Here is a 24,250-nt window from a genome sequence, read left to right as displayed (position 1 = left end):
GCTCAAAGCCGTATAATTTTATTTGAGGGGGCAGCATGGGTCTGTACACAATAAATAATACGAGTATAGGAACTGTGCCCTAATCGCGGCTGGAGGCGGGGATGGGGCAAGACATTGGCCAGGGCTTTGGCCTGCGTCTGGACAGGGGGAAGGCAGGTCCCCCCGACCCGGGGCGGCCAGCGGCCTGGGGCTGGGGGCTGAGGCCGGCACTCCCCTCAGAGCTCCACGCGCGCGTCGCGGTAGGCTCGGTCCAAGGCCCACTCCGGCTGGGAGTCAGTGACACCTTCGCGGGCCAGGCGCGCCATCTCCTGCTGGAATAGCGCCTGCCGCGCCCGGCTGGGGTCCACATTGATCCAATTGTTGGCAATCCACTTAGTGCCGCTTGTGACCAGGCAGCCCCCGTGCAGGGAGTAGTCGTCCACGTCGCCCACCCAACCTAGGAGAGGAGGAAGGTGTGAGCAAGGGAGATGACCAGAGGGACTCTGGGCTGCGCTGACCCAAGCTTGACCTCATACAGGCCAAGGGCATGGCCAGGGTGGGCCCAGCTGTGCAGACATAGGTGGCAAAATCTGGCCCCACGACCTCCTTGGGGGTTCAGCATCTCTCTCCAACTACTGCACTGACAACACTACTGGTCTTCTGAAACCAGCTTTCTTGCTGCCAGCCCTGTCCGCAGCCTGGGTTGGTGACAGACGTGTCCCCAGCCCCAGTGAGCTGGAAGGCTGGAGCACTGTGCAATCAATCACGGGGTCAAGATAACCCAGGAGGCTACACAGGTGCAGGCCGCTGAAGTCACTGAGGATGATCTTTGCGGGGCACCAGGGGCAGAAAAACATTTGTAGCAGTGCCGGAAACATCCCACCGGGGTGGCCATCTGGGCTGGATAAAGGGAAGCTTCCCTCAAGGCACCCTTGGCCTGATCACAGGCCCTCACCTTGTCCATCAGGCAGGTAGTTGTACCAGAAGACTGCTGTGCCCTGCCGGGGCTTGACACGCAGATTCCCCTTGTCACAGTGCCTCCGAGTGTCACGGAGATCAACATCATCCTGAATTAGACTCTGTAGGCAGCAGGATGGTGGGGTTTTCAAACCTCCCCCACTGTATGGCCAAGAGCCAAGGCCAGGCAGCCAAAAGTGGCCAGAGAAAAACCAGTCAGAAGTGCCCAAGCCCCAAGGTATCACTGGGCCCGTCATCCCAAGTTTGGAGGGGTATATACTACGACTGCCCAAGGCCCTGCCATCCCACCAGAGTAACAGCCTGGTTGGCCCTTACCATTTCATCGTAGGTTCTGTTGTCGGCTACAGGGAAGACAGTCTCGCCCCCACCGGTGACGTTGTTCAAATAAAACAGCACTGTCATGTAGCTGTAAGGCAGGGGGCCCGTTGAGCAGCTGTGGACACTCCCACGGGCTTACCTGTGGGCAGGATAAGCTGCCCAGGTTCCCAAGGGCCAGAAGGGCAGGCTGAGATGAGTGACAACACTGCAAGTCAGTGCCAAGATGTCCCTAGCCTGTCCTTCCTCCCGCAAATCCAGTCTCTTTCTTTGTGTCACAATGTTTTGTGTGACCAAGATCACGGGTGCACTTAGCTAAATTACGTGGCTGGCTGGGAAAGGTAGGCTAGCAAAAGCAGCACAATCCTGCAGGAGGGCTGGCTGGGAGTAGAAGGGGCTGACCCAGAGCAGTCACACAAAGAGAAGAGACCTGCCTCTGTGCCTGAGCAGGGGAGGGGCACACAGCTTCAAAAGAAGGTGAAGCCTCCAGCAGTGGAGGAGAATCGAGATCCAGGGGAGGAGGGCGCCAAAAAAGCTGGAGACCCAGCCTTGCCCCTTGCCTCAGCGCTCTGGGGACAAGTTTCAGTGTCTGTAGGTACCTTAGTTTGGCTCTTTCCTGCCCTTTCCTGCCACTTGGTAAACAAACTGGGGAGAGAGATGGGGTATCCTCAATCAGGACAGCCCAGTGCTCTCCTGGCCTCATACAGGGGGCATACCGTTAGGGCAGGGCTGTGTTTATGTCATGGGAATGCCTGGTCTGGGAGTTGAAGGCCACCCCGGGTGGGAGGTACTTGCCGGCAGGAGGTCTCGAAGGGTACAGACTCATTGGCTACCAGCTTGGTATGGGAGCAGATGGTCTCTGGGTACACAGGCCCGCTGTCCACATGGGCATGGTAGTGGCCTCCCTCGCCATACCGCACAACCTGCAGTGGCTCGCTGAGCTCCACGATTTCAGGTGACAGGCGGGTGAGGCGTAGCACCCTGGTGGGCAGCAGGCATTCAGCTGGGCAGTCCCATGCAAGGTGGCACCCTGAAGAAGCCAGACCCCAGACCTGCCACAAGCTCTGCCCCTGCCCACCTCCCCTGGAAACCCTGAGGCCCTCCAACCCCCGACCAGACTGGCCCTGCAGGAACAGGAAGGGGTTACTCATGAGCCCTTCTCCCTGGATGCCAGACACCACGCTGGGTGGGGAGGATGAGATTTCCACTAAATTGGGAGCGGGGGTCACTCCCTCCAGGAAGGAGGTTGCTTATCTAAAACCCCTGGCTGCTCAGGGGCAGGGGGTCCTGTGGACAGAGATAAGAAGTCATTTCTCTAACTAGCAAAACACAAACATTCCAATCTATTTCTGATCCCAAATGTATATTGTTTGCCCACAATGAGGGGTAATTTGCCTTTGTTAATTGCCTGTCTTTTAATGGGTCCTAATCCTGGTCTAACAAGTAGAACTTAATTCTGAGTTGGCTAATCAAGCCTGTCCTCTTGGCCCCAGCCAAGAACTTCTGTGAGGCCCCCCCGTGGCCTGCTGAGGGGCTCACCTCTGGCGGATGGCACGCATGACGTGGTGGGCACCTTCACCCTGGTAGAGCCACGTGTGGTGGCTGTTCCGCACCAGCTCGCTGGAAGCCGCCTTGTGGCTCCTCATGTACTTGTGGAAGTCCCGAAGGTCCATGTCGGAGAACTCCTGCAGGCTCAGCACTCCTGCGCAGGGCACCCACCATCAATGCCCCCCAAGCCCCTGTGAGGAGGCCATGGCAGCAGGCTGCACCATCCTACCTCTCCCTGGCCTCAGCCACTGGGGGACCACGTGCACCTGTCCCCCAACCTGGAATCTTGGGTGAGATGAACCTGGCTTCTGCCACATCAGGCCCTACAGGAAAACCTAGGGAAGTTCACTTCCTCAGTTTAAAGCAGGATTTGGTCCCCCAAAAGAAGCAGCCCAACCCCTACTAGGGCCAGAGCTGAGTGACCAAGGGAAGCTTGAACCATATGGCCAAGTCCCCCAAGGACTGCCCCTGGCCCTTCAGCCTGGCTCTAAAGCACGTAGTGGCTACCCTCTGGTCCTACAGAGGGTGAAGAAAGAGCAGTCAGTGCTGGGTTCCATCCAGGGCCTTCCACGCTGTCAGGTTTAATCCAGGGCTGGTGCCCAGGAGTTCCCTTATGATCTCAGGTCCCATCCTGAATGGAATATATCTATCTAGCCAGTCCTGCCTGCTGAGTTAGCAGTTAACCTCAACAAAGAAAGCTAGGCCACTCTCCCAAATGAGAACACTCTCCCCTGTGCCGGCCCAACCCACAAAGCAGGAGCTCCACTCTCCTGGGGTTCTGGAAGAGTAGCTGGTGTCCATGTTATCCTGGCTGAACCAAGGGAGAAACCTACCTTCCTTCTGCTATCTCTCTTTCTCTCTCCCTCCCTTCCTTTCTTCTTCTTTCTTTCTTTCTTTCTTTCTTTCTTTCTCTTTCTTTCTTTCTTTCTTTCTTCTTTCTTTCTTTCTTTCTTTCTTTCTTTCTTTCTTTCTTTCTTTCTTTCTTTTTCTTTCTTTCTTTCTTTCTTTCTTTTTCTTTCTTTCTTTCTTTCTTTCTTTCTTTCTTTCTCTCTCTCTCTCTCTCTCTCTCTCTTTCTCTTTCTTTCTTTCTTTCTTTTCTTTCTTTCTTTCTCTTTCTTTCTTTCTTTCTTTCTCTTTTCTTTCTTTCTTTCTTTCTTTCTTTCTTTCTCTCTCTCTCTCTTTCTTTCTTTCTTTCTTTCTCTTTCTTTCTTTTTTTTTTTTTTAAGTAGGCTCCATGCCCAGCGTGGAGCCCAACATGGGGCTGGAACTCACCACCCTGATATCAAGACCTGGACTGAGATCAAGAGTCTGACACTTAACCAACTCAGCCACTCAGGTGCTCCTAAGGGAGAAGCCTTCTATTGTTTGGCCCAGATTTCTCTGCGGGTGGGGAACACTCAAGGCCTGGAGGCCTGTCACCAGCTCTGTTCATAGGAGCAGGAGCAGCACGATGCCCCTCCAGCCACAGGTCTTGGTCAGATCCTTCCCTCTGGGTTCACCAGCCACGGGACCATTCTTCCGAGTCATTTCACTGTTGTACCCTCCCCATTTCGCCCAGAATTTGGGCATGTGAGTGATGACCTCACCTCAGTAATGTCCTGGGAGTTATTACCAAAGGGGGGTGGGGCACTTGCATGACAGCTCCCCTACCCAAACCACCCCCAGCAGTTAGCATGGTTCTAGGTGAGCAAAAGGCAGGCAAGCAAGATCTTAGTTAGACCAGAGAGGGTGTCTTCTGGGGAAGACCCCGTGCCTGGATGGAGGCAGACGGAGCAGGGGGAACAGCCAAGCTCCAGCTGGCCTCACCGGCCTTCTACTCCTGCGGTACCTACACTGTCCTCTGACAGCCAGTAACTCCCCTCCTGGACCCCAGACTCTGCCTGTCGAGGTCAAAAGGGCCTCCAAGAACTGCCCTCTAGACTGTCCCCAAGGCGAATGGGAGGACCCAGCCTACTGCCCAGGAGTGAGGGCAAGGCTGAATCCTCACCTCCTCATCTCTGGCTACTCTAGAAGCTGGGTATACAGGGGACAGGAGGCTCACAGGAACAGAACTGTGGCGAGGTATGAGCTCACCATCACCATCAGGGTCAGCCTTGATCGCAGAGTACATCTCCTGAATGTTCTCTGGAGTCATCCACCGTCCATTTCCCAAGCGAGTCTGGGCCAGGACCTAAAGCACAAGATGGTCCCTCAGTGGAGCGGTGCCAGTGATGGAGGGCCACCAGAGCATAGCCAGCCGCCCAGTTCTTGCTGTAAGGGCTAAGGGTTCAGGTGATGGGGTAATGGGTGAGGAGCCGGGACAGAGCCTGAGGTCCCTGAGCTGAAGGGAGGGTAGGCAGAGAGGCCCACAGGCAACTGGGGAGGTGGCCAGGAAGACAGCCAGGAGACCTGTGGGCCATAGGCGTTCCTGGCCCTGTTGGGACTATGGCCTTCATGGCCAGCACTGTCAGCTGGCTGGAGGCAGAATGAAGCACAGGACTGTGACCCACCCAGGTACTCCAGGTCAGATGGGGGAGGCCAAGGCCTCGGTGCAAACAGGGTACAGGCACCAAGGGGAGGCCTGGCCAGGCCATGACCACCAGGCTTGTCAAGAAGACCAGGCTCAGTGGGGCACCCTGTATAGGCAAGGGACCCTACACCCTGCCAAGACCTCTGTCAGAAGCCTGATGTGAGAGGCATATAAAAGAGAAATGCAGACTTCCGGCTACCCTCAGACCTGCCACCCCCTCCACCATGAGTTCTGTAGGGTCCCCAGCCATGGCAGCCACGAATCCATACCACAGATGGCACACCACCCAGGAATTGTGGTAATGAATGTCATCACCCCCAGGGGGATTCTCCTGCCACCTTCTGGGGATCCTAAGGCAGCAAGGGGCTCTCCAGGGAAGGAGAAGGGGCCCCTGGAACTGGGCATGCCCAAGCTGATCTGAGATGGCAACTGACTCTTGGGGCCAGGGCTAAGCAGGCCACCAGAAAGACAATTTAGGCACTCCCACCCTGGGCCTACTCCAGGCCCCAGGATCCCAACCTCACGGAGCTGCAGGCGACCATCACGGTTCTGGTCCAGCAGCCGGAAGAGGTCTAGCTGGCTGACCTGCATTGTGCCCATCGCCTCCTCGTATTCTTCAGTGGGCAGAATCTGGCTGCGCTGTAACCCCTTCATCTGGGCCAGCTGGATGATGAGCCGACACTCCTCGTCACTCAGGAAGCCAGGGATTTCTGCCACAAGAGGAGGTGGGTGAGGCCAAGGACTGAGCCAGGGCACTGATGCAAGCAGTACCTTCCTCTCTGCAGAGCTCCTGGGGTACTCCTGTCCCCTGGTGGTCGCCGGGTCAGGACTTCACACACCCCTTTACCTCTACTCTGGACTCTGACCCCAGGATTGAGTTGTCCTGCAAAGGCTGGCCAGCATTCGGAATGTGGGGCTTTTTTCTTTGATGCCGAGAGCACACATTTCCCAGGGGAGCCAAGGGAAGCTTGCTAGAGCTAAGCTGAGCAGGGGCTCGTCCACCTTGGGGTGGGACTGAAGGCCAGAGCAAGACCTCCACTTTTGATTGGGTACATATTTTAAAGTGGGGTGATGGTGACTGGGTTTTGTTTTCATTTTTGCTTTCCAGCATTGTTCAAATAAAAACAAAGTGTAAACCTTCAGTGCCATAGGCCAGTCCTTGCCCTCCACTCCCCTGCACAAGTGGGCGCCGACCATCTGCCCAGGCTGAGTTGCCCAGTGCCGGCATGTCCGTCAGTGGGGTCTCTTAGGTTTTTAGCAGATGCTTTGAGAAGATGCCCCGGGTGTCCTTTGCTTTCTAAGTCCGAGTAAAGGCCAGGCAGGCTTGGGGCTTGGCTTCAGAGGCTGGATGCCCCCACACCAGCTGCACAAGCAGCTTGGTCAAGCTGGAAAGTGAGTCTCACACCTGCGGAGCCCACATCCCAGTGGCCCCAGGCACTTGTAGATGGGAGCATGGGCCCTGTTTCCTTGTCGTTTCTGGAGGAGAGGACTTCCTTAGATGGGGACCAACAGGCCCACAGGGGAACTGGCTGGAGGCAGGACCCTGCTGCCACAGTGACCCCTCAGAACTGCAGAGCGGTCTACCACCTCTCTGGGCTATACTCCTGGCATTAAGTCCCAGGCATTGCCAAGAGGAAGGAAAATGGCTGCTCAGAGCCAGGACTGGAAGGGTTTTTAGTGGTTATCACAGCAGATCACGCTTAGGTGGTACAGATTCTGTGTCCTGTCCTAAGCACGTCATCAACTCCTTAATCCCCATACTCATCCTAGAAAACCGGGCCCCTTCATTTGCCTTTCTCATCCATGACGCATAAAAGGCAGAGACATGAGCAACTAGCCCAGAGCCTCCCGGGCTGCTGTACACGAGTCCACGCTCACGACCAAATTCAGCTTCCCTAGATAGATGACCCAAAGGTGAGGACACTGAGGGCAGGATAAAGGCCCCCACCCAGGCCTGCTTGACCCCCCACCCAGCAAACCCAGAAAGGGTGTGAGCCCTCCACTGCGGGGGGCGGGGGGCACAGCTCCAGACAATGGGTTAGACGGAGCTGCTATTCAACAGTCACCTCCTGGTAGCTTAAAAACTAGATAAACAAACAAGAACAGTAAACCAGAAAAAGAAAAAACACAGGCCCAGGTTTCTTCAGTTTATTAAGTGCTGGTAATCCGCAGGCCCAAAGATGCCGACCTCTACAGTCCCCTGCAGCGTGCTAATCAAATGCAAATGGCCCAGGCCGACACACTGGGGCCTAACCAGATGGGTCCCCAGCACCTGGGACCTGCACAAACACTGGCTCCTGGGGTGTGGGCACAGATCTATAAAGGCCTCAGCCTCAGCCCATTAAGAACAAGGCAGACAAAGCAGGTGATGGATCAAGGGCTGTGGCTGTTAGTGGCACTGGTGGTGCTGTGGGGTGACAGCGGAGCAGGGGCTCCCTGGGGCCCCACACGGTGCATGCCCATTCCCCAAGCTATGGCGCTGTGCCACGACATCGGCTACACAGAGATGCGGCTGCCCAACTTGCTGGATCATGATACAGCAGCTGAGGCTCTCCAGCAGTCAGTCAGCTGGCTGCCCCTGCTGGCCAGGGAGTGCCACCCTGATGCCCGCCTCTTCCTCTGCTCCCTCCTTGCCCCTGTGTGCCTTGACAGGTAGGGCAGGGGTTCCTGGGGGTGTGGGGGGGAAGCACTTTCCTCTGCCAGGGCCTGTTCACTAACCATTGCCATGTACCTCTCAGTGCTGGGTGCCGACAGGGGTGGGGAGGGAAATGAAGGATTGTCTTGTCAGGGTGTTCCTGGCCCAGGGGAGCAGGTGCCCATGGGACAGAGGAGACATAGGCAGGGGACCACCAATGGTGAGCACCCTTGGCATCAAGGGTTCTTCAATGTCAAGGTATGGCAAATGGGTAGGCCGCTTTGGGCTGGGGGGCTGGAAGCCCCTCTCCGGTGAAGTGTGGAAGCTGTCTGCCCAAGGGATCCCGGCAAGAGATGGAGCTCAATCCAGCGCCTTTTCTCTGAGTCCAGAGATCGCAAGGCTGAGTCCGCTTCCACAGCCTAACCTACCCCGTGAAAAACAGCTCGAGTTCCTCCTTTGCAGACTGAAGGACCTTCCCAGAGCCTCAGGGTGACCATGCCAGTGGCACCAAGAATGGCTTCCTTCAAAATCCAATGATCGGGCCTCTGCTCTTTGCCAGCCCAGCCCTGGCCAGAACCTGCAGTCTCCCGAAGGCCTTTCAGGACAAGAGGGAGGGCCCTGCTTTCTCCCTCCAAGATAGGGAGTGAAGGCCCAGAGTGCAGGGCCCTTTGTATACACCCCTCTCCGCAGCACTGGACGCTCGCCCCAGCTGGAGGGGGAGGTGCACTGGAAAGCAGCCCGGGGCCACGTGAGGACGGTGGGGGCTGTAAGACCGAAGCGCTGGGAGCGGGGCACGCGGGCTGAGAGCCTTTGCTAGGTGACCAGGTGTCGTTGCCCAGCAACCGTGCAGTCCCTGGCTGTGCCTCTGTACTGGGAGCTGCGGGGTGGGGGGGTAGGGATAGGGGCAAAAAAAAAAAAAAAAAAAAAAAAAAAAAAAAAAAAAAAAAAAAAAAAGGGATAGGGGCAGGGGAGGGATGGAGGGGGGCCCAGCCCGGAGCCCAGGAAGCAGGGTCCTGAATGCCCCCTCGCCCCGTTCCTTCCATCCTTCCCCCCACCTCTGCAGGGTCATCTACCCGTGCCGCAGCCTGTGTGAGGCCGTGCAGGCCAGCTGTGCGCCCATCATGGCCTGCTATGGCTACCCCTGGCCTGCCATCCTGCACTGCGGCCGCTTCCCCGCCGGCCACGGCCTCTGCGTCGCAGCTGTCGCCAACGGCTCCCGCCTGGGCCGCCCACGTGAGTTCTCGCACGGCTCCCAGGCCCGGCCCACGGGCAGCGCCCCACCCTCCTAAGCTACTGCCCGCAGGGCCAGGTACACAGGTATCCCTGGTAGGGGAGACAAGGGACCGGCCACAGCAGCGGGTCTCAGAAAGGGTGAACAAGGGGCCCGCGGGAGGGCACCCCCCCGCGGCCCCTCCCCCACTCGCTCCCGGCGGAGCCTCACTCGGCCCCTCCCCCCAGTACCGCGCGCCAGCTGCAGGGACTGTGAGTTGCAGGACGCCCGCTCATCCAACGAGGTCCTGGACGTGCTCTGTGCCAGCGACTTCGGTGAGCCCCTAGCGTCCAGCACCCCTTACACCCACAAGTGCCTCCATCCCAGCTCCCAGCTCGGTGTAAGAAAAATGAAAGAGGGGACGCTCAAATGCTATATCTGGTTAGAGCTACGAAATAAATGCCTTTAATAAGAGTGGCATTGCTAAAAGAACACACCAAACAAATCTGCCTAGGAGGGTGGCAGCCAGGACTTCAGCCCTTCTCTAGGGCTGAAGAGTAGAGCATGAAAGAGGGTGTGGCTCACCAGGTGGAGGGGATCGGGGTACTCCTAGAGGCCCTGCGCATCACCCCACTCCTCTGATCCCATTCAGCAGTGAAGGTTAGGCTCTCCCGATGCAACGGGTCAGCCTCTGGTCTCTCAGACTGCCACCTGGACTCGCGGCTAGAGGTGCTGAAGGCAGGGCCACTGCCGGCCGTGGAACTGGCTCCTACTCTGCGTCGATGGCTGCAGCTGGATGCCACGTGCGTGCACAACCTCTTGCGAGGAAGGCACGCTGGGACCTACGTGCTAAGTGGGGAGGTGCAGGGCCCTCGGCTGCTGGTAACCACAGCCTATGTCTGGAGCCAAGGCCACCGGAATCTGCAGTTGGCCATGCGCAGGTGGAACCATCACCAGTGCCCAAAATAGGGGTTCATACAGGCAGAGGGAGCCTGCCACAGCCTCGGCAGCAGCCAGCCACACAAAGCCCGTGCTGCCCTGGACGCACATAAAAACCCTCTAGCTGCTGTCCTTCATGGGTATTTGCAGACCAGAGTCCAGAGAAATCTCAGGAAGGACCCAAGCAGGGCAGAAGCCCACTTCTGTGGCCACAGCTAAGGGGCCCCTTCCTGAACTGCAGTGTTCTGCCCGGACACGAAGGAGGCTGGCTCCCTGGCAGGGGAGTGTGTGCTGGGTAGGCAAGACCACCTTTCTGTCCTTCCCAGGCCTGGGATGACAGCCTGGCTATTGCCCACAAGCCCTGGCAGCCCAAGCTGTCTCAGGGCAGGTGCAAAGCCTCAGGCTATACTCATCCTGGGCAGGATGCTGCTTGTCAAGCCCCACACAGGCTCAATTTTATCTGCCCGACCCTTACTGAGCCCACAGTTTCACCAAGCTGCAGCCCCGTGGAAAAGCCCATGGGGTTGGGAGAAGTTCATACAGAAAACTGCATTAAGCTGCTTACAAACCTGGACTTACATACACACAGTTTTTTCCCTATTTCTGGGCCTCCAGCGTTTGTCAAGAATACAGTTGTCTTAAGTAACTGCCTAATTGTTTTCCTGAGCTGACTTGGAAATCCTATGATAAAGCGGGCATGGTTTTAAGATAAATTGTTTTGTGTACTGGTGTCAATTACTCATTTACCTTAAATAGTTAAGAAAATGGTATAAAACTCTTGTGGCCTTCTGGAAGCGCCCCCTGCTGCTCTTGAAGGGAATGCCAAATCAGGGGGGACCTGCCAGAATGGTGGGACATCACTCTGAGCAAGCAGACAGGTGCTGGTCTGGCTGAGTGCCCAGTAAACCCCTCCAGCCAGCCAGTAATGCCCAACAGTAGACACGACTCTGGCTGCTGACTGCACAGCCAGCACAAATCAGGCCTCTCCCACATGCAGCTCACTTTTAGGGGCAGAAGTACGAATGACAAGTAAATACAGAAGACAGTCTCCAGTGATGCTAAGTGCAGAGAAGAAAACCAAGCAGGCTGATGCAGGGGTGTCAGGGAACCTCTTAAAACCAGTTTGAGGTCAAGAGAGGTCTCTGAGGAGGGGATGTGTGCGCAGAGGCCCAATGGAGCGGAAGGCACCTCTGTGGGAAGAGCCAGGTCTGAGCTTTCTGGTGGAGGGCACAGCAAGTACAAAGGCCCCAAGGCAGCATGAGCTTGGGGACAGCACGGAGTGAGGAAGGGACAGCAGGAGACGAGGGCACCACCAAGTGACACTTAGAGGTGAAGTAGGAATCTTGGAGACTTTTAAGGAAGGGGGTAGTAAGACTGATCTGCTGTTTAGACACAGAATGGGGGTGGGGTGGGATGGAGGAAGAGGTGAGTCACGTGAAAGGTGGCAGTGTCCCCAGAGAGATGACAATGACTCAAAACTGGAACACCTCCCTTCTGAACTGAACAGGACGAAGTCCTCAGCTGACTTCTGATGGTCCAAATCCTTGTGAAATGCCTACCACAGTCAAGTAGGTATTATGTCAAGAACTCAGAGTGGGGGCCTTGGTGGTCCAGGTCCCACTTGCCCCAGGTCTCTAGGGACAAAGGTGGGAAACAGGGAAATGTTTCCCAAAGGGAAAGACTGGAGGTTGCATGGGGTCTTCCCCATGAAGTGGTGGGGCTCCCTCCCCTGGAGATGGGGGCACTCTGGGGTAGAACCCAATCCCCTTGTCCCAGCTTACATCCTGAATACCCCACCCCTCAAACCCTGGCATGTTGGGTCCCTGGGGCTGAGGGTCACAGGTTTGGAGCCAAGAGCAGCAAGGCAGAGGTGGCAGAGCCCACAGCAGGCCCATTCTCCTTGGGCCCTCCTGCCTTTTTGGGGTAACAGTAGATGAATAAACGGGCAGGTACAGAAGACAGACACTGCTTCTTCTTGAGGTAAGGCTTCCTTCTTTGGATCCATCCAACACCATAGCATTCAGTAGCTGCCCCCCCTCTGACATCCTCTTCCCTGTGCTTTCCCTGCCTCACAAGTGGACTTCCTATAATCACTGATCTCTTCTTCACGTGGCTCACCTCATCTCACCGAGGAGCAAGCCCCAGGACTTCCTGGGTAAAACCTGGGACACCATCCACCAGCAGACTCAAGTCCATGTAAGAGTTGGGAGAAAATGGGGGCCACAGCTGGAGGTTCTTGCTGCAGCGGTGCAATTCTCCCAGCCATGCCCTTTGTAATTTGCAGATACACAGACCCATCTGATGGCTTAACCAGAACCAGTTTATCTTGCGTCAGATCTCTCCTGCTTTCTATACTTTATGGGGTTTGGGTTTCTCATTCTCTGCTTTGTAGGACTTTGATGCAACAGCTGCATTGCTAGGGGGTGAGGGATACAGTTATGGGTCATGGTTCATTTAATTTGACATACATCTGAATTAAGAACATACAGGTCCCAAGAAGGCTGAGAATACAACCCCTTCAGACATGCCTGTTCATGGCAGTATAGCAGTAAAGGGGTGAGGTTGTTCCCTTTGCCTGGATCACCCTTTCTTGACAGCCGCCTGGCTTGATCCCATAGCTCCTTGTTCAAATACCTTTCACAGGGAGGCCTACCTTGGTCACCCTATTAAGAGTTTCAAGCCCAATTGAAATTCTGCCTTATCTGCCTGCAATCATTTATCACCTTCTACATCTCATACATATTTGTTTGTTTACTGTCTGTCTCATTTGAATGTCAGCTTTAGGTATGCATGTGTGTGCTGTTGTTGTTGTTTTGGTTTGTTTGTTTCCTATTTTGTTCAATGCTGTGTTCCCAGCACTTAAAATAGTGCTTGGCACAGTCTTCAACCTTATGCAGTAGTAATAATAATAGCAACAATAACCTTTTAGGGCCCCTCCCACAACAGGACAGACATAACCTATTTCCCCTTACACTGCATGCATGTGAAATCATTCTCATAGGTCTCGGCATAATTCTCAACCAGGGCCCTCTGCCCCAGGGGTAATGGCATGTGCTCAGATGCTCTGCTTTGGTCCCCAGCCCCCTCCTTAAAGCCCCTAACCCACACCATCCTCCAACAGGCAGGAATAGCCCCAGGTCTGCAGGTAAGTGTGTTACTGAGACTGGGTACCCAGGGCTAGGTGGGCAGACCTATCCTGGGCAAGGTCATGAGTCTGGGGAACCCAGACTAGTTGACACTGGTGGTCTCTGAAGGACTTCAAGAGCCTTCTCAGCTAGCATGTTGGCTATAGAGTACAGCTCCAGAGGCAGGCTACCTGGGTTCTAATCCTAGCTTCTCCCCTAAACTAGCTGTATGAGTCTGGCCAACAACCGCAGCTCTCTGTGTCTCACTTTCCCGCCCAGTGACCTGAGGGCAGGATCCACACCCAGCTCACATAGGGGTTGTAAGAATTAATTGAAATGATCACGTGAAGCCTACCACGTAACCAGAGCTCAGAAAATGTGAGCTTATGATGCTGGTTCCAAATGAGGTCACGCTGGAAGGTTTTGCCTACTTATGGCTGAACACAACTCCATCCTAAGAACCCTCAGGGGACCATGAGATCCACTTTGGGAGTGAGATTCCTCCTCAGAGGCCCAGAGATCAGTTAGGACCTGGTTATCAGTCTCTCCCACCCTCCCCCAATTCTAGAATGTGACAGAATTAATGATGGCAGCAAGTGTCCAAAGATGGTTTCAATGAAGTGTTTAGACAATTGCCTCAGGGTCACATTGCCCAGCCCTGTAATGGAAGGATCAGCTGCCAGAGTAGGGGTCAGAGAGGGGTGTGTGGAAAGGTCACCCTGTGACCCTATTATAGAAGTTGGTACTTCACTTCGGGAAACCTTTGGGTGATAAAAGAGCTACTCTGAAGCAGCCATTTTCAAAACAGAAGTCACGTGGCCAAAACGAGCCTGTAGGCGCCCCCAGACAGCAGCCCCTGGCCCTTCCCAGGAGCGCCCAGCTGACTTACCGAAGAGCAGCGGCTTGAGGCTGAGGGTTCGGATGAAGTGATCCCTGTCGGCGACCAGCTGGACCTTACGCTCGTGCCCCACCTAAGGGAAAGGGGCACCGCGGGCAGTTCGGGCCCCAGGCCGCGCCGCCGGAGGAGGGTACAGGCGCCCGGGCCCGGAGCGCGACGACGGGGGGTGCGCGCGGGGCAGACGACGCAGAGAGCAGCGTGGAGGTCGTGGGCTGCGCGGCGGCCGTCACGGGCTTGCCGTGCAGGGCCTGGAGCGCGGCGAGACGGGGGTCCTCACCTTGATGCCCTCGAGCCGGGTGAGGGGACCCAGGGTCGGCGCGGGCCCGGGGCTCTGGGCGCGGCGCTGGGGCCCGGGGTCGCTGCTCTCGTCGCCGTTACTGTAATGCACGAAGAGCAGCAGCGCCAGCACGTTGCCCAGGTACAGGTGCACAAACACCATCAACACCAGGAAGTAGGCGCGCGAGCAGATGCCGCGGGGCTTGCACAGCGGCCGGACCGGCGCGTCTTCGCATTCGTCCAGCCCGGCCGCGGCCCGGGCTCGCTCGTGTCCAGGCGGCGCCCACTGCGGACTCGCGGCCTCCGGCCTCTGGGCCACCGCCGCCGCCGCCGCCGCCGCCAGCGCCCACGTCGCGCGCACGCCCAGGGGAGGGGCCGCGGGGAGGCCTGCGCCGCGCCGCGCCGTCGCCTGGACAACCGCCGCGTAGCCTGCGCGCGCCGCGGTCTCTAGGCGACCGTGCCTGGGGATTCTGCCCCAGCCGGCGCCGCCCGCACCCGTTCCTGCGCGGCGCTCCGTCTCCCTTGCGCCCTGGACCCCGGCCCACGCTGAAGTTTCTCTTCCCGGGGTGGGCTACTGTGAGGAGGAGAGGCACACTCCCCAGGGCAGAAGCCAACTCCCTCCGCCGCCCCCAGTGCAGAGGCAGGCAGGAGCAGCACCGTTAAAGGAAACACCATTAGTAGTTTCTCCGTCCCCCGGTTAAGATGCACTTCCCTCTTCCCGCAAAAGTATGGCCTGCGTTTTCTCACCCCCGGGAGTGGGGTGACGGCGACGAGGCAGTGCCAAAAGATGACTCAATAATGCGGCGGTTTGGGGGCGCCGCGGAAGCCGACGACCGCGCATGTGATGGTGTAGGGCCCACAGCTTTCGGCACTGTCGCTCACCAGCTTAGAAGGCCAAGAATGCCTTGGAGGCCTATAGGAGTCAGGCTTTAAGAAGCAGCTGCCTGAGGTTCAAGGTCGCATATGCGCACAGACGGTGGGATCCAGTCTGGAGTGGTCAGAGAGGGCTTCCTGGAGGAGCCGCCGGCACCAGGAAGCTCAACCCCCTAACAACAACCTGCAGGAATGCAAGCAGGTATTCAGGTGCTCTGGTGCACTGGAACATTCCTTGCCTCAAAGCCAGCACAGGGGAAGGAGGAGAAAGGCACTTTTCTGTAAGAAAAGGACTTTTCTGTAATTGAGACACCATTGCCTCAGAAAAAGTAGACAAGATTGGGCGCATCAGGGTGGTGTGGCTGTAGTTGCCTCAGAGGAAGGAAACTCAGATGATCACCAGGTATGGAGGTGGAAGGTCATACGTGGCCACGTTCCAAAGCCTGGGCATTTTCATGCTCCCTGCTCTTCTGGGGCTGGATTATCCTCAGAGATGCACAGGCTCCAGGGCAGAAGCCAACCCCTCCAGGTGGACAGGCAGACAAGAGCAGCGCCACTGAGTCAGGTCTCACTAGTGGTTTTACCTTTACACTGTTAACATGCCCCTCTCCCACCCGTTTTCTTCCAGAAAAGTGGCGTCTGCATTTTCTGGTCTCCCCAGGGCAGGCCAGGGGCTCCAAAGGCGGGCACATCTCCTTCTCTTGGAGATTCTACACACAATGGCAGGTTTCACCACAAGCACATGGGTGCCTCCACTCATCCAGCCACCCTCAGGGACCATCTTGTCAATCTCCTTAGGATACTACAGAGAAACACTGCCCAACCAAAGGGGACATTATGGACGTTTCTAATGGGGAAACGTCCTAATGTTCTAACTCCTCCTCCCCATGGGGTAATGGGAATTGTTATGGTTCAGCCGAAGTTGGGATGCTGACCAAACACCACCAGTGGTCCAGTATTCTGCTTCAGATGGAGTGGGAACTGACAGCTCTGCAGCTAACTGGACTCCCTGTGCATGGAAGTGAAGACAGAGGCAGCAAGGGCCTGGCCCCTGCTCCCTGAAATGAATTCTAAAGCACATACATATATACATACATACATACGTAGAATTGCCATAAAAGAAATGTTTCAGATTCAAATGGAAAAAATCCTATTACCAACTTAGAAGTGTCTGAATTTCCTGCAGCTTGTCTTTAAGCTACTCTAGTTAGCTCAGAAGTCTCTCAACTTCCAAGTACATAGCACAATCAAAACAAGTAAATTTTCCCTGAATCGTATTAATCTCCTAATTTTTTTTTCTTTTTGTGGTCTAAGTTCTTCATTTTTAAAAAAATTTTAAAAAGATTTTATTTATTCGACAGAGAGCATGAGCAGGGGGGAGGAGCAAAGGGAGAGGGAGAAGCAGGCTCCCTGCTGAGCAGGGAGACTGATGTGGGACTCAACCCCAGGACCTTGGGATAATGACCTGAGCCAAAAGCAGACACTTAACCAACTGAGCCACCCAGGTTCCCTCTCCTAAGTTCTTTAATGTGAAAAAAACCAACCAACCGAATCACAGTTTCACCAAGGATGTCACGGTTTTCTGGTACCCATGAATGAATGTTGAGACCGTTTCCTCTTTAGCCTTTTAATACCTATAATTAGATCACCACAAATCCTCATATTCCTCATTTTTCTGAACCCCTTTCTCCCATATTCCTATCTCCTGTATGCAAGTGACTTATGCTCACTGACAACAGCTTCTTCTCTAACTCATCACCAGACAACAAAAGGCACTGGGGTGGGAGTGTGGAATGCTGTCTAGTTCTGCTTCACCTGCTGTTGGTTGTGGGAATCTCAACCACATCATAAACCAGAACTTGGCCTTTTAGAACCTATGGCCCTTTTGCTATCTAAGGGCCATAAAGTTTCTCTTTTATAAATAGGCTCCATACCCAATGTGGGGCTTGAACTCACGACCCTGATATTAAGAGTCCCATGCTCTGCCGACTGAGCCAGCCAGGTGCCCCATTTTTAAATTTATTATTTTTTAAAGTAAGAGCCATAAAGCTTTTCCCCCCTCAGGCTGGCTCACCTCACAGGGGTGGAAGTCCCACCTCAATTGCTGTCACATCTGGGCCTTGTGCTCTGTTCTTATCTCTATTAAAAAATTGGACTTATTTCCTTTTTTTTTTTTTTAAAGATTTTATTTACTTGAGATAGAGCAAGAGTGAGAGAGAACAAAAATGGGGAGCGGCAGGCAGAGGGAGAAGCAAGCTCTCCGCTGAGCAGGGAGCCCATCGCCGGGCTCAATCCTAGGACTCTGGGATCCTGACCTGAGCCGAAGGCAGGCCCTTAATCTACTGAGCCACCCAGGCGCCCCTTATTTCCCACTAAGTGGGTGTGTGCTCAGTCACCATTAGTGTGATTGTCTTGTGGGGACAGAAACTTGCCTAAGTCAAGACCAATAGCTGTGTCCTCTGTACCCAAAACAGGGCCCAGTACAGGGACAGTGCTCTGATTATTGCCCGTAGACTACATGGAAAATCCCTCCTCTAGACTTTGCTAGAATGTGCTATCTTCTCTTGTTCATTTTGAAAGATTTTTTAAAGATTTCTTTTATTTGAGAGAGAGAGACCACACAAGCATGGGGAGCAGCAGGCAGAGGGAGAGGAAGAAGCAGGCTTCCCAGCTGAGCAGAGAGCCCAATGCAGGACTTGATCCCAGCGATCATGACCTGAGCCAAAGGCAGAGGCTTAACCAACTGAGCTACCCAGGTGCCCTCTTGTTCATTTTTAAGATCTCCAAGGTATGGTGCCAAGGCCATGGTACCCTGCCCACTGATCTACAGAAGTGACCCTTTAACCCTGGGCCTTGCTGCCTCAGTGAAAACATTCACTAGTGATCAATTCCATCTGTGTCCCCCAAGTTCTGGAGGCTCTGAGACGGGAGAGCTCATGGATCTTCTGCACACCATTGTATGTCCAGGTGCCATGTATGGGGCTCGGCACACCAGAGGGCCAGGGCCGAGCAGCTGTGGAGTTCAGACTGGCAGTGCCTGGGGCCTCTCTGGCCTTGCCTGTCCTGTGCATGCTGCCCACAGCTTTGGAGCCTTAACCTCTGAGCTATCAGTGAAGTGGCTGCCCCTCTTGTCCCAAGTGTGGACCCCCTCGATTCAGAACCCAAACTCTATTTCCTGTTCTCAAACCTTGGGATTAAACTCCACACACTCAGGTTTCTGTCTAGAGTCCTATCTTTGTAACCTGCGAGTCTCTGTGAAGCCACCCCCACCGATACTGCATAACCCTAGGCCTCCACATCTGCTTTAGAGGGACCCAGGGGCTTTCTGAATGAGGGACTCAGGGCCTCTGCAGGAGCTGTGGGGCATTCCCACCAGAACTCTGCCAGTATCCCAGGATCTTTTTGTGGGAGGAATGGTGTGGCCTGAAACCCAGAGAGAGGAAAGTAGAAACAGGCAGGATATTCCACTTCCCTCCACAGATGCCCTCTCCTCAGAAAGCCAGAGAGAGAAGGCATAATAGAGGCCAGTGGGACCTTCACAGCTCTGGAGAGGGGGTTCATCAACAAGAAGGCCCTCACTTGGTGCTCCCTGGCCAGAATCCCCTGGGGTGTTGGCTTAGGTTACTTGGATCCTTGGAAGGAAGACTCTACACAGTTTTATAATCAGAAACTTTATTTTGAATAAACCACTCAACATTGAGCAGATGACGTTGCCTCAACTTTTTCTTTGAAGAAAACAAAGATATTATGGTAAATTCATGAAAACACTGTGCCTTCATCTTCTATCCTTTGTAGGGCAGAAAAATTCTGCCTGACCTTTCCTATCTTCCTGATGATGTTTGTGAAGGACAGCCACTGAGGGCACAAAAGGAAGCTCTCCACAGGTCAAGGGCTGCAGGCTACAGTCTGGGCACAGAACCTCCTGCAGGTCCAGTGGCTGGGGCCACAGCTGGGTACAAGTGTACCACGTGGTAGCTGTGCAGTCCAAAAATGGCCCAGGATGCCCAGGGTATGACTTAAGGCGCAGAGCGGCAACACTTCTGCCACGGCGGTGACACGGAAAGGACTAGACGGAGAGGTAAAGGCTCCCGACGCCAGGATCTTCCGCGTGTCAACGCAGCACTGACACCCACTCTAGGTCCTGCAGCAGGCACGCTCCTCCTTCAGTGAGCTCCCCGCTGTTCAATTCTGGGCCCGTGTGCTGCACTCCTAACTTGTTCTCCCACTCCACCCCACAGCCCCTCCCTTGCAGATGACAGGAAGAAAGCCTGGGTTGGGGCTGGAGGGAGGGAGGGAGACAGGAAGCCTGCAGCCATCCATGTACCCCATGATCCCAAGAATCATAGCTGTCCTCTGTCTTTAAAAGCGATTCAGTTTTACAGCTAACATGGTACCTGGGAAATTGCTGACTAAGGTGAGAATGTCTGAATATCAAAGAACTTCCACCATAATATTCACAGATCTCCCAAATAACTCTTCCAGGAGGTGAAGGAGGCCCTGTCAAGTACAGACATCTCTGCCAGCCTGAGTGGAGGCAGTGAACAAAGCCACAAAAACTCCAGGAATCACAGATGTAACTTTTAACAGGCCCATAGGACTGGGTTCAGGACAGGCAGGACACCACACAAACCACCTGTTCCTTTGCACTCAACTGTGCAAAAGCTGACCCTCTCCCCTGGCCAGCCCTTCCAGGATAGTAGCTGGGACCACAAACCCAGGACCCTCCTGGCCTCAGACTCCCAGACCCCAGAGATTGGTGTCCTCCAGCAGCTAGACCCAGGCAAGGGGGAGAGCACCCCGCCCCCAGGGCAGCCACTCTGGAGGAGGAGAACACACTCCTGAAAACCTGAAAACCACTTGTGCAAACAAGGCCCCTGAGTCCAGAAGACCTGTGCCCTTAGGAGGGCCATGCTGAACTTTGACCCTGAAGCTCACCACAGAACAGTGTAGCAGGACAGTGTCAGGTACGGACAGCCGTGTGTGAACCTGCTTAGTTACATCACTGGAGCACTGGCACAAAAGAAGGGACCAAGGTAAAACAAATTTATTTTGGGGAATAATTCCCTTTAAAAGTAGATCTCTATCTTTAAGAGACAAAAGGAAACACTGTGCTGAACTCAGGTCCCCTGGTCTGGAGGGCCACAAGCCCACCTATGCTCTGCTGTGGGCTCTGGCCTCAGTGGCCAGACCCAGGTAAACCTGGAAGAAAGATAAACCCACAGACACACAGTGCCATCGGAGACGACGACACCCTGTGACAAGGCCCCTTTCTGTATCATCTCCTCACTGCAAGGTAAGGCAGGTGCACCCAACCATAAAAGGGTCCCCAAGGACCAGGCAGGAGGCATGATGTGATTCCCTGTGCTCCATGCCCATCACACAGGCCAACTCAATTCCCCACCGTCTGCCACCCACGCTCTTCCCTTGAGACACCAGCTGTGGCCAAACACATGAGAACTGGGAAAACAGGGACCACCCTGGGGCCCTCTTGCAGGAGACATTCTGAGGCAGGGGGGGCAGGCAGCATATGTTACATTCTAAGTAAAATAGCTAGAGGGTAAAACACTCCAATGCCAATTTATTTTTAAAAAGGGTTCTGTGTAATTCTATGGTTTGCTTTTTTTTTTTTTTTGTATAATTATACAACCTTTGAAAATTACATAAGTTGTAATGATCTAATACTATTAATAGTCATTCAGAAAAAACTTTCCCTCCCTCCCAACAACCATCCAGGGGGAATTAAAAGTCCTGAAGAGAGGCCAGTTCAACATGACCTCTACCCTGGTAGAAACAAAAAGCGAAAAGATGAGAAGAAAACAGAAATGGACTACGAGGTGTGTGGCCAGTGTCTGTCAGGAGTGGGGCCCTGGCTGTTGCCTGAGGTGGTGAAAGGCAGAGCCTGCAGCATGCAGTTCAGCAGCCGGGAGGCCTCGCAGCCACATCGTCCTCACTCCGGCGTGTCCGTGTCCCAATCTAGGTGTCATGGAAATCCTTCAGCAGGGTTCTCCTCCGCTGCTCTGCTATGTGCATCTGGTTCTCTAAGTCCTGCACCAGGGAAGCAAGATGGTGCTTGCACGGCCCAGTCCCCAGAGCTTGGAGCAGCCAAAGCCACACCCACCACGTCAGGGGCTCCAAGAGGTCAAAGGCACTGCCCTTCCCACCCTTCTCTGCAGCAGCTTCCGGTCCACATGCTAACAGCCCTGTCACCTGTTAACAAGCCAGTCCTGCCTGGCCCACACCAGAGGGACCAAGAAGGGGGCAGGCACTTACCCCTCTGTCATAGCTGTCTGCACGCTCCACTTTCCACGACAGGTTTTCGATCTCAGCCTCCAGCTGAGCCTGCTGGTATTCAAACTGTATGGGCAGAGCAGGAGGGTCAAAAGGAGAGGGGCTGCAGCCGGGGCAGGGCCTGCAGATGGAGGGGCAGACGCAGCACCTCAGGCTCGCATGAGCTACAGACAGGCCTGAGACTGTCCTCAGAGAGCAGTGCTAGTTCCTGTAGCCAGAGCTGGAACCCAATCAAAAGGCCACCTGAAGAGTACAGCCAAGTGGCAATGCCACACTCACCCTCCGCCCCCAAAAAAAGGGGAAAAATTTAAGCCACCAAAGACAATATGCCCAACATACAGGAAAACAGATGCTGCAAAAACAAAATGGATATTCACAGACATGGTATTCACTGAATACTTCATTTTTTCAGTCCTTCTGCACATCAAGACTTAAAAATATTCAAGCCATTTGACTTAGTCATTGTACATCCGTTGTACAATTATACACAAAATGTTCCTCAAAATCTTATTTATACTAATGAAAAACAGAAACAATGAGCACCCAACTGATGGTACAACCATATAATGAAACATTTATGCACTTATTAAAAATGGTATTTACCAGACTGGTAAATAAGGACAGCTGCAACAATAATAATTGTAACAACAGAATGTCATGTATATAATTAACATTATATGTAGAAATAAATTTTAAAAGGCTGAAAAATGCTAACAGTGGCCATATCTTTCTGGTGGGATTATGGGTGATGTAAATGTTTTTGTCTTTCAACATTTACACAATACATGTGAATTACTTTATAGTCAGGGGAAACAATCCATATCTAAGAAAAAGAATTAAACAAAGATGTAAAAAAGTCAACTATAATTTCGGAATGTCCACGCTGGGTATCCTCTTAAAGCATGGGTATGGGGCTCCCAAGTGGCCACAAAGCTTTTTAGCCAGTTGCCCTGTAACTATGACCATTCAGAGGCTTTGATATATCTGCCTTAATATAACACAAAACGCCAGGGCCTGAAATCTATTTTACAGATGCCTAGAGGAGAACTGAACTTTTTTTTCAGCGAGCAAGTGAGAGCAAGTGATCAAGTGCGTACGCACACGGGGGAGAAAGAGAGAGAATCTTAAGCAGGCTCCGTGCTGAGCATGGAGCAGGTATCAGTCTCACCACCCTGAGATCATAACCTGAGCCAAAACCAAGAGTCAGACACTTAACCGACTGAGCCACCCAGGTGCCCCAGTAGAGCTGAACTTTTAAAACTGACAGTTTTTTTTTGCCCTCCCAACAACCAGGGTCTGGTCCCCACTCTCCTGGAAAGTGCGGGTAGACAAGGATACCTCTAAGCTAGGAGGGCAGAGCGGAGGACTGCTTGGCCTTACCAGCTTCTTCCTGGGGCCCGACTCCATGTAGTAGGCATACGGGTAGGTGTACTGCAGGGTGTACCGGCACTACAACAAAAGAGAGAAGGCGTCCGCACGTGGGAACCTAACCTGCACGCATCTCAGGTGGCTTTCACAATTCTTACCCTACCACACAAGCCAGCCTGGCTCTATGGGTATGGGTTCGAAAGAAATGAGGCCAAGCCAAATCAAGGATGAACTGGGGGGCAACACGGGAAAAGCTGAAACAGAAATGGTCACAGAACACCCACAGTTCCTTTTTCAAACTGTGATTTATTACCAGCAGCTGCCTCAATGGCTCTTCCCTTGAGTCGGACATCAGAGTCCACACATCTATCTCAATACCTGTCCAAAGACAATCTCTTAGTTTCTTCGGAGTGACACGTGGATGGGACAAAAGGAGAAAAGGGCTCTAGTTTTCCCTGCGTTCCTTCCCTGTGGCTGAGGTAGTGGAATACTCTTCTTGGAAATCCTCTGGCAGCCAGCAGCAGGCTGGGGCCTCAGTGGGCACAGCCCAGGGAAACGTGGGCCGGGAGCAGATGCATACAGAGCGACACAAAGTGCTGTGTTCCCTTGCCCCCTACACTGCCTCCCACCCTCAGACATCTGGGCCTGACAGGGCTGGGCGCTGGGCCAGGGATTAGAAGAGGCAGGTGGCACAGACCTTGGCCAAAAGCTTGGCGGCATTCTGTAGGTACTGCCAGTCGATCCACGTCCCCAGATTATTCATGACTCTCTCCTGAATCTTCTCATGAATCCGCTGATAGGTCTGTGCCTCCAGCTGCAAGCTCTTGTTGTGGTTTTCCCACTACAGGGTATTGAGAAAGGTGTACAAGTCCAGACAGAAGTTCAGAATAGACACCTTGGTTGGCACAGCATGGCCACAGCTTCATCTAACTTATAGGGACTGTGTGTCCTTGAGAGTGCAGTAGGAGGACTTTTTCTTCTTCTTTTTTAAAGATTTATTTGAGAGAGAGAGAGTGTGCGCATGCATGCATGTGCACACAGGGCAGGGCGGAGGGGCAGAGGGAGAGGGCGAGAAGCAGACTCCCTGCTGAATGCAGAGACCAGCATGGGCTAATCCCAGGACCCTGAGATCATGACCTGAGCTGAAATCACGAGTCAGCTGCCCAGCCGACCGAGCCACTCAGGCACCCCAGGAGGGGGCCTTCCTCAGTCCATACTACTAACCCTGTCCTAAGCAGTGGCCTGCCGGCCAGATCACTCTACCAACCAGTGCAATAGGGCTTCAGCCCTGAGGACGAAACAAAGCTAG

The 24,250-nt window shown here is 54.1% G+C and overlaps 2 protein-coding genes across 7 annotated transcripts in view; both read right to left on the bottom strand.

Moving 5' to 3' along the window:
* Nucleotides 1-2: 2 nt before the first annotated feature.
* On the bottom strand, nucleotides 3-16,066 carry P4HTM (prolyl 4-hydroxylase, transmembrane). Its single transcript, XM_002920572.4, has 10 exons — nucleotides 16,004-16,066; nucleotides 14,414-14,983; nucleotides 14,128-14,209; nucleotides 5,849-6,039; nucleotides 4,894-4,990; nucleotides 2,812-2,974; nucleotides 2,068-2,253; nucleotides 1,273-1,363; nucleotides 935-1,058; nucleotides 3-436 (listed from the first exon to the last, which is right to left on the bottom strand). Exons 1-10 carry the CDS (start codon nucleotides 16,064-16,066, stop codon nucleotides 216-218), a joined length of 1,788 nt encoding a protein of 595 aa, XP_002920618.4. The 3' UTR covers nucleotides 3-215.
* Nucleotides 16,067-20,311: 4,245 nt separating this feature from the next.
* Nucleotides 20,312-24,250, bottom strand: part of ARIH2 (ariadne RBR E3 ubiquitin protein ligase 2) — a 47,234-nt gene continuing 43,295 nt past the window's right edge. For 5 of the 6 annotated variants that reach the window (XM_019801087.2, XM_002920558.4, XM_019801088.2 and 2 more), the window contains 4 exons: nucleotides 23,639-23,782; nucleotides 22,954-23,022; nucleotides 21,556-21,639; nucleotides 20,312-21,330 (listed from right to left, as the gene is read on the bottom strand). In XM_019801087.2, the coding sequence (XP_019656646.1) occupies nucleotides 21,259-21,330; nucleotides 21,556-21,639; nucleotides 22,954-23,022; nucleotides 23,639-23,782 (369 nt within the window). In that variant the 3' untranslated portion in view covers nucleotides 20,312-21,258. Of the gene's footprint in view, nucleotides 21,331-21,555; nucleotides 21,695-22,953; nucleotides 23,023-23,638; nucleotides 23,783-24,250 lie in introns of those variants that run through there. The other variant, XM_034658278.1, reaches the window with a different exon arrangement.

Source organism: Ailuropoda melanoleuca, chromosome 4, assembly GCF_002007445.2.
Source record: "Ailuropoda melanoleuca isolate Jingjing chromosome 4, ASM200744v2, whole genome shotgun sequence".
NCBI classification, from domain to species: Eukaryota; Metazoa; Chordata; class Mammalia; order Carnivora; family Ursidae; genus Ailuropoda; species Ailuropoda melanoleuca.
This window is presented reverse-complemented; position numbering and strand designations above follow the sequence as displayed.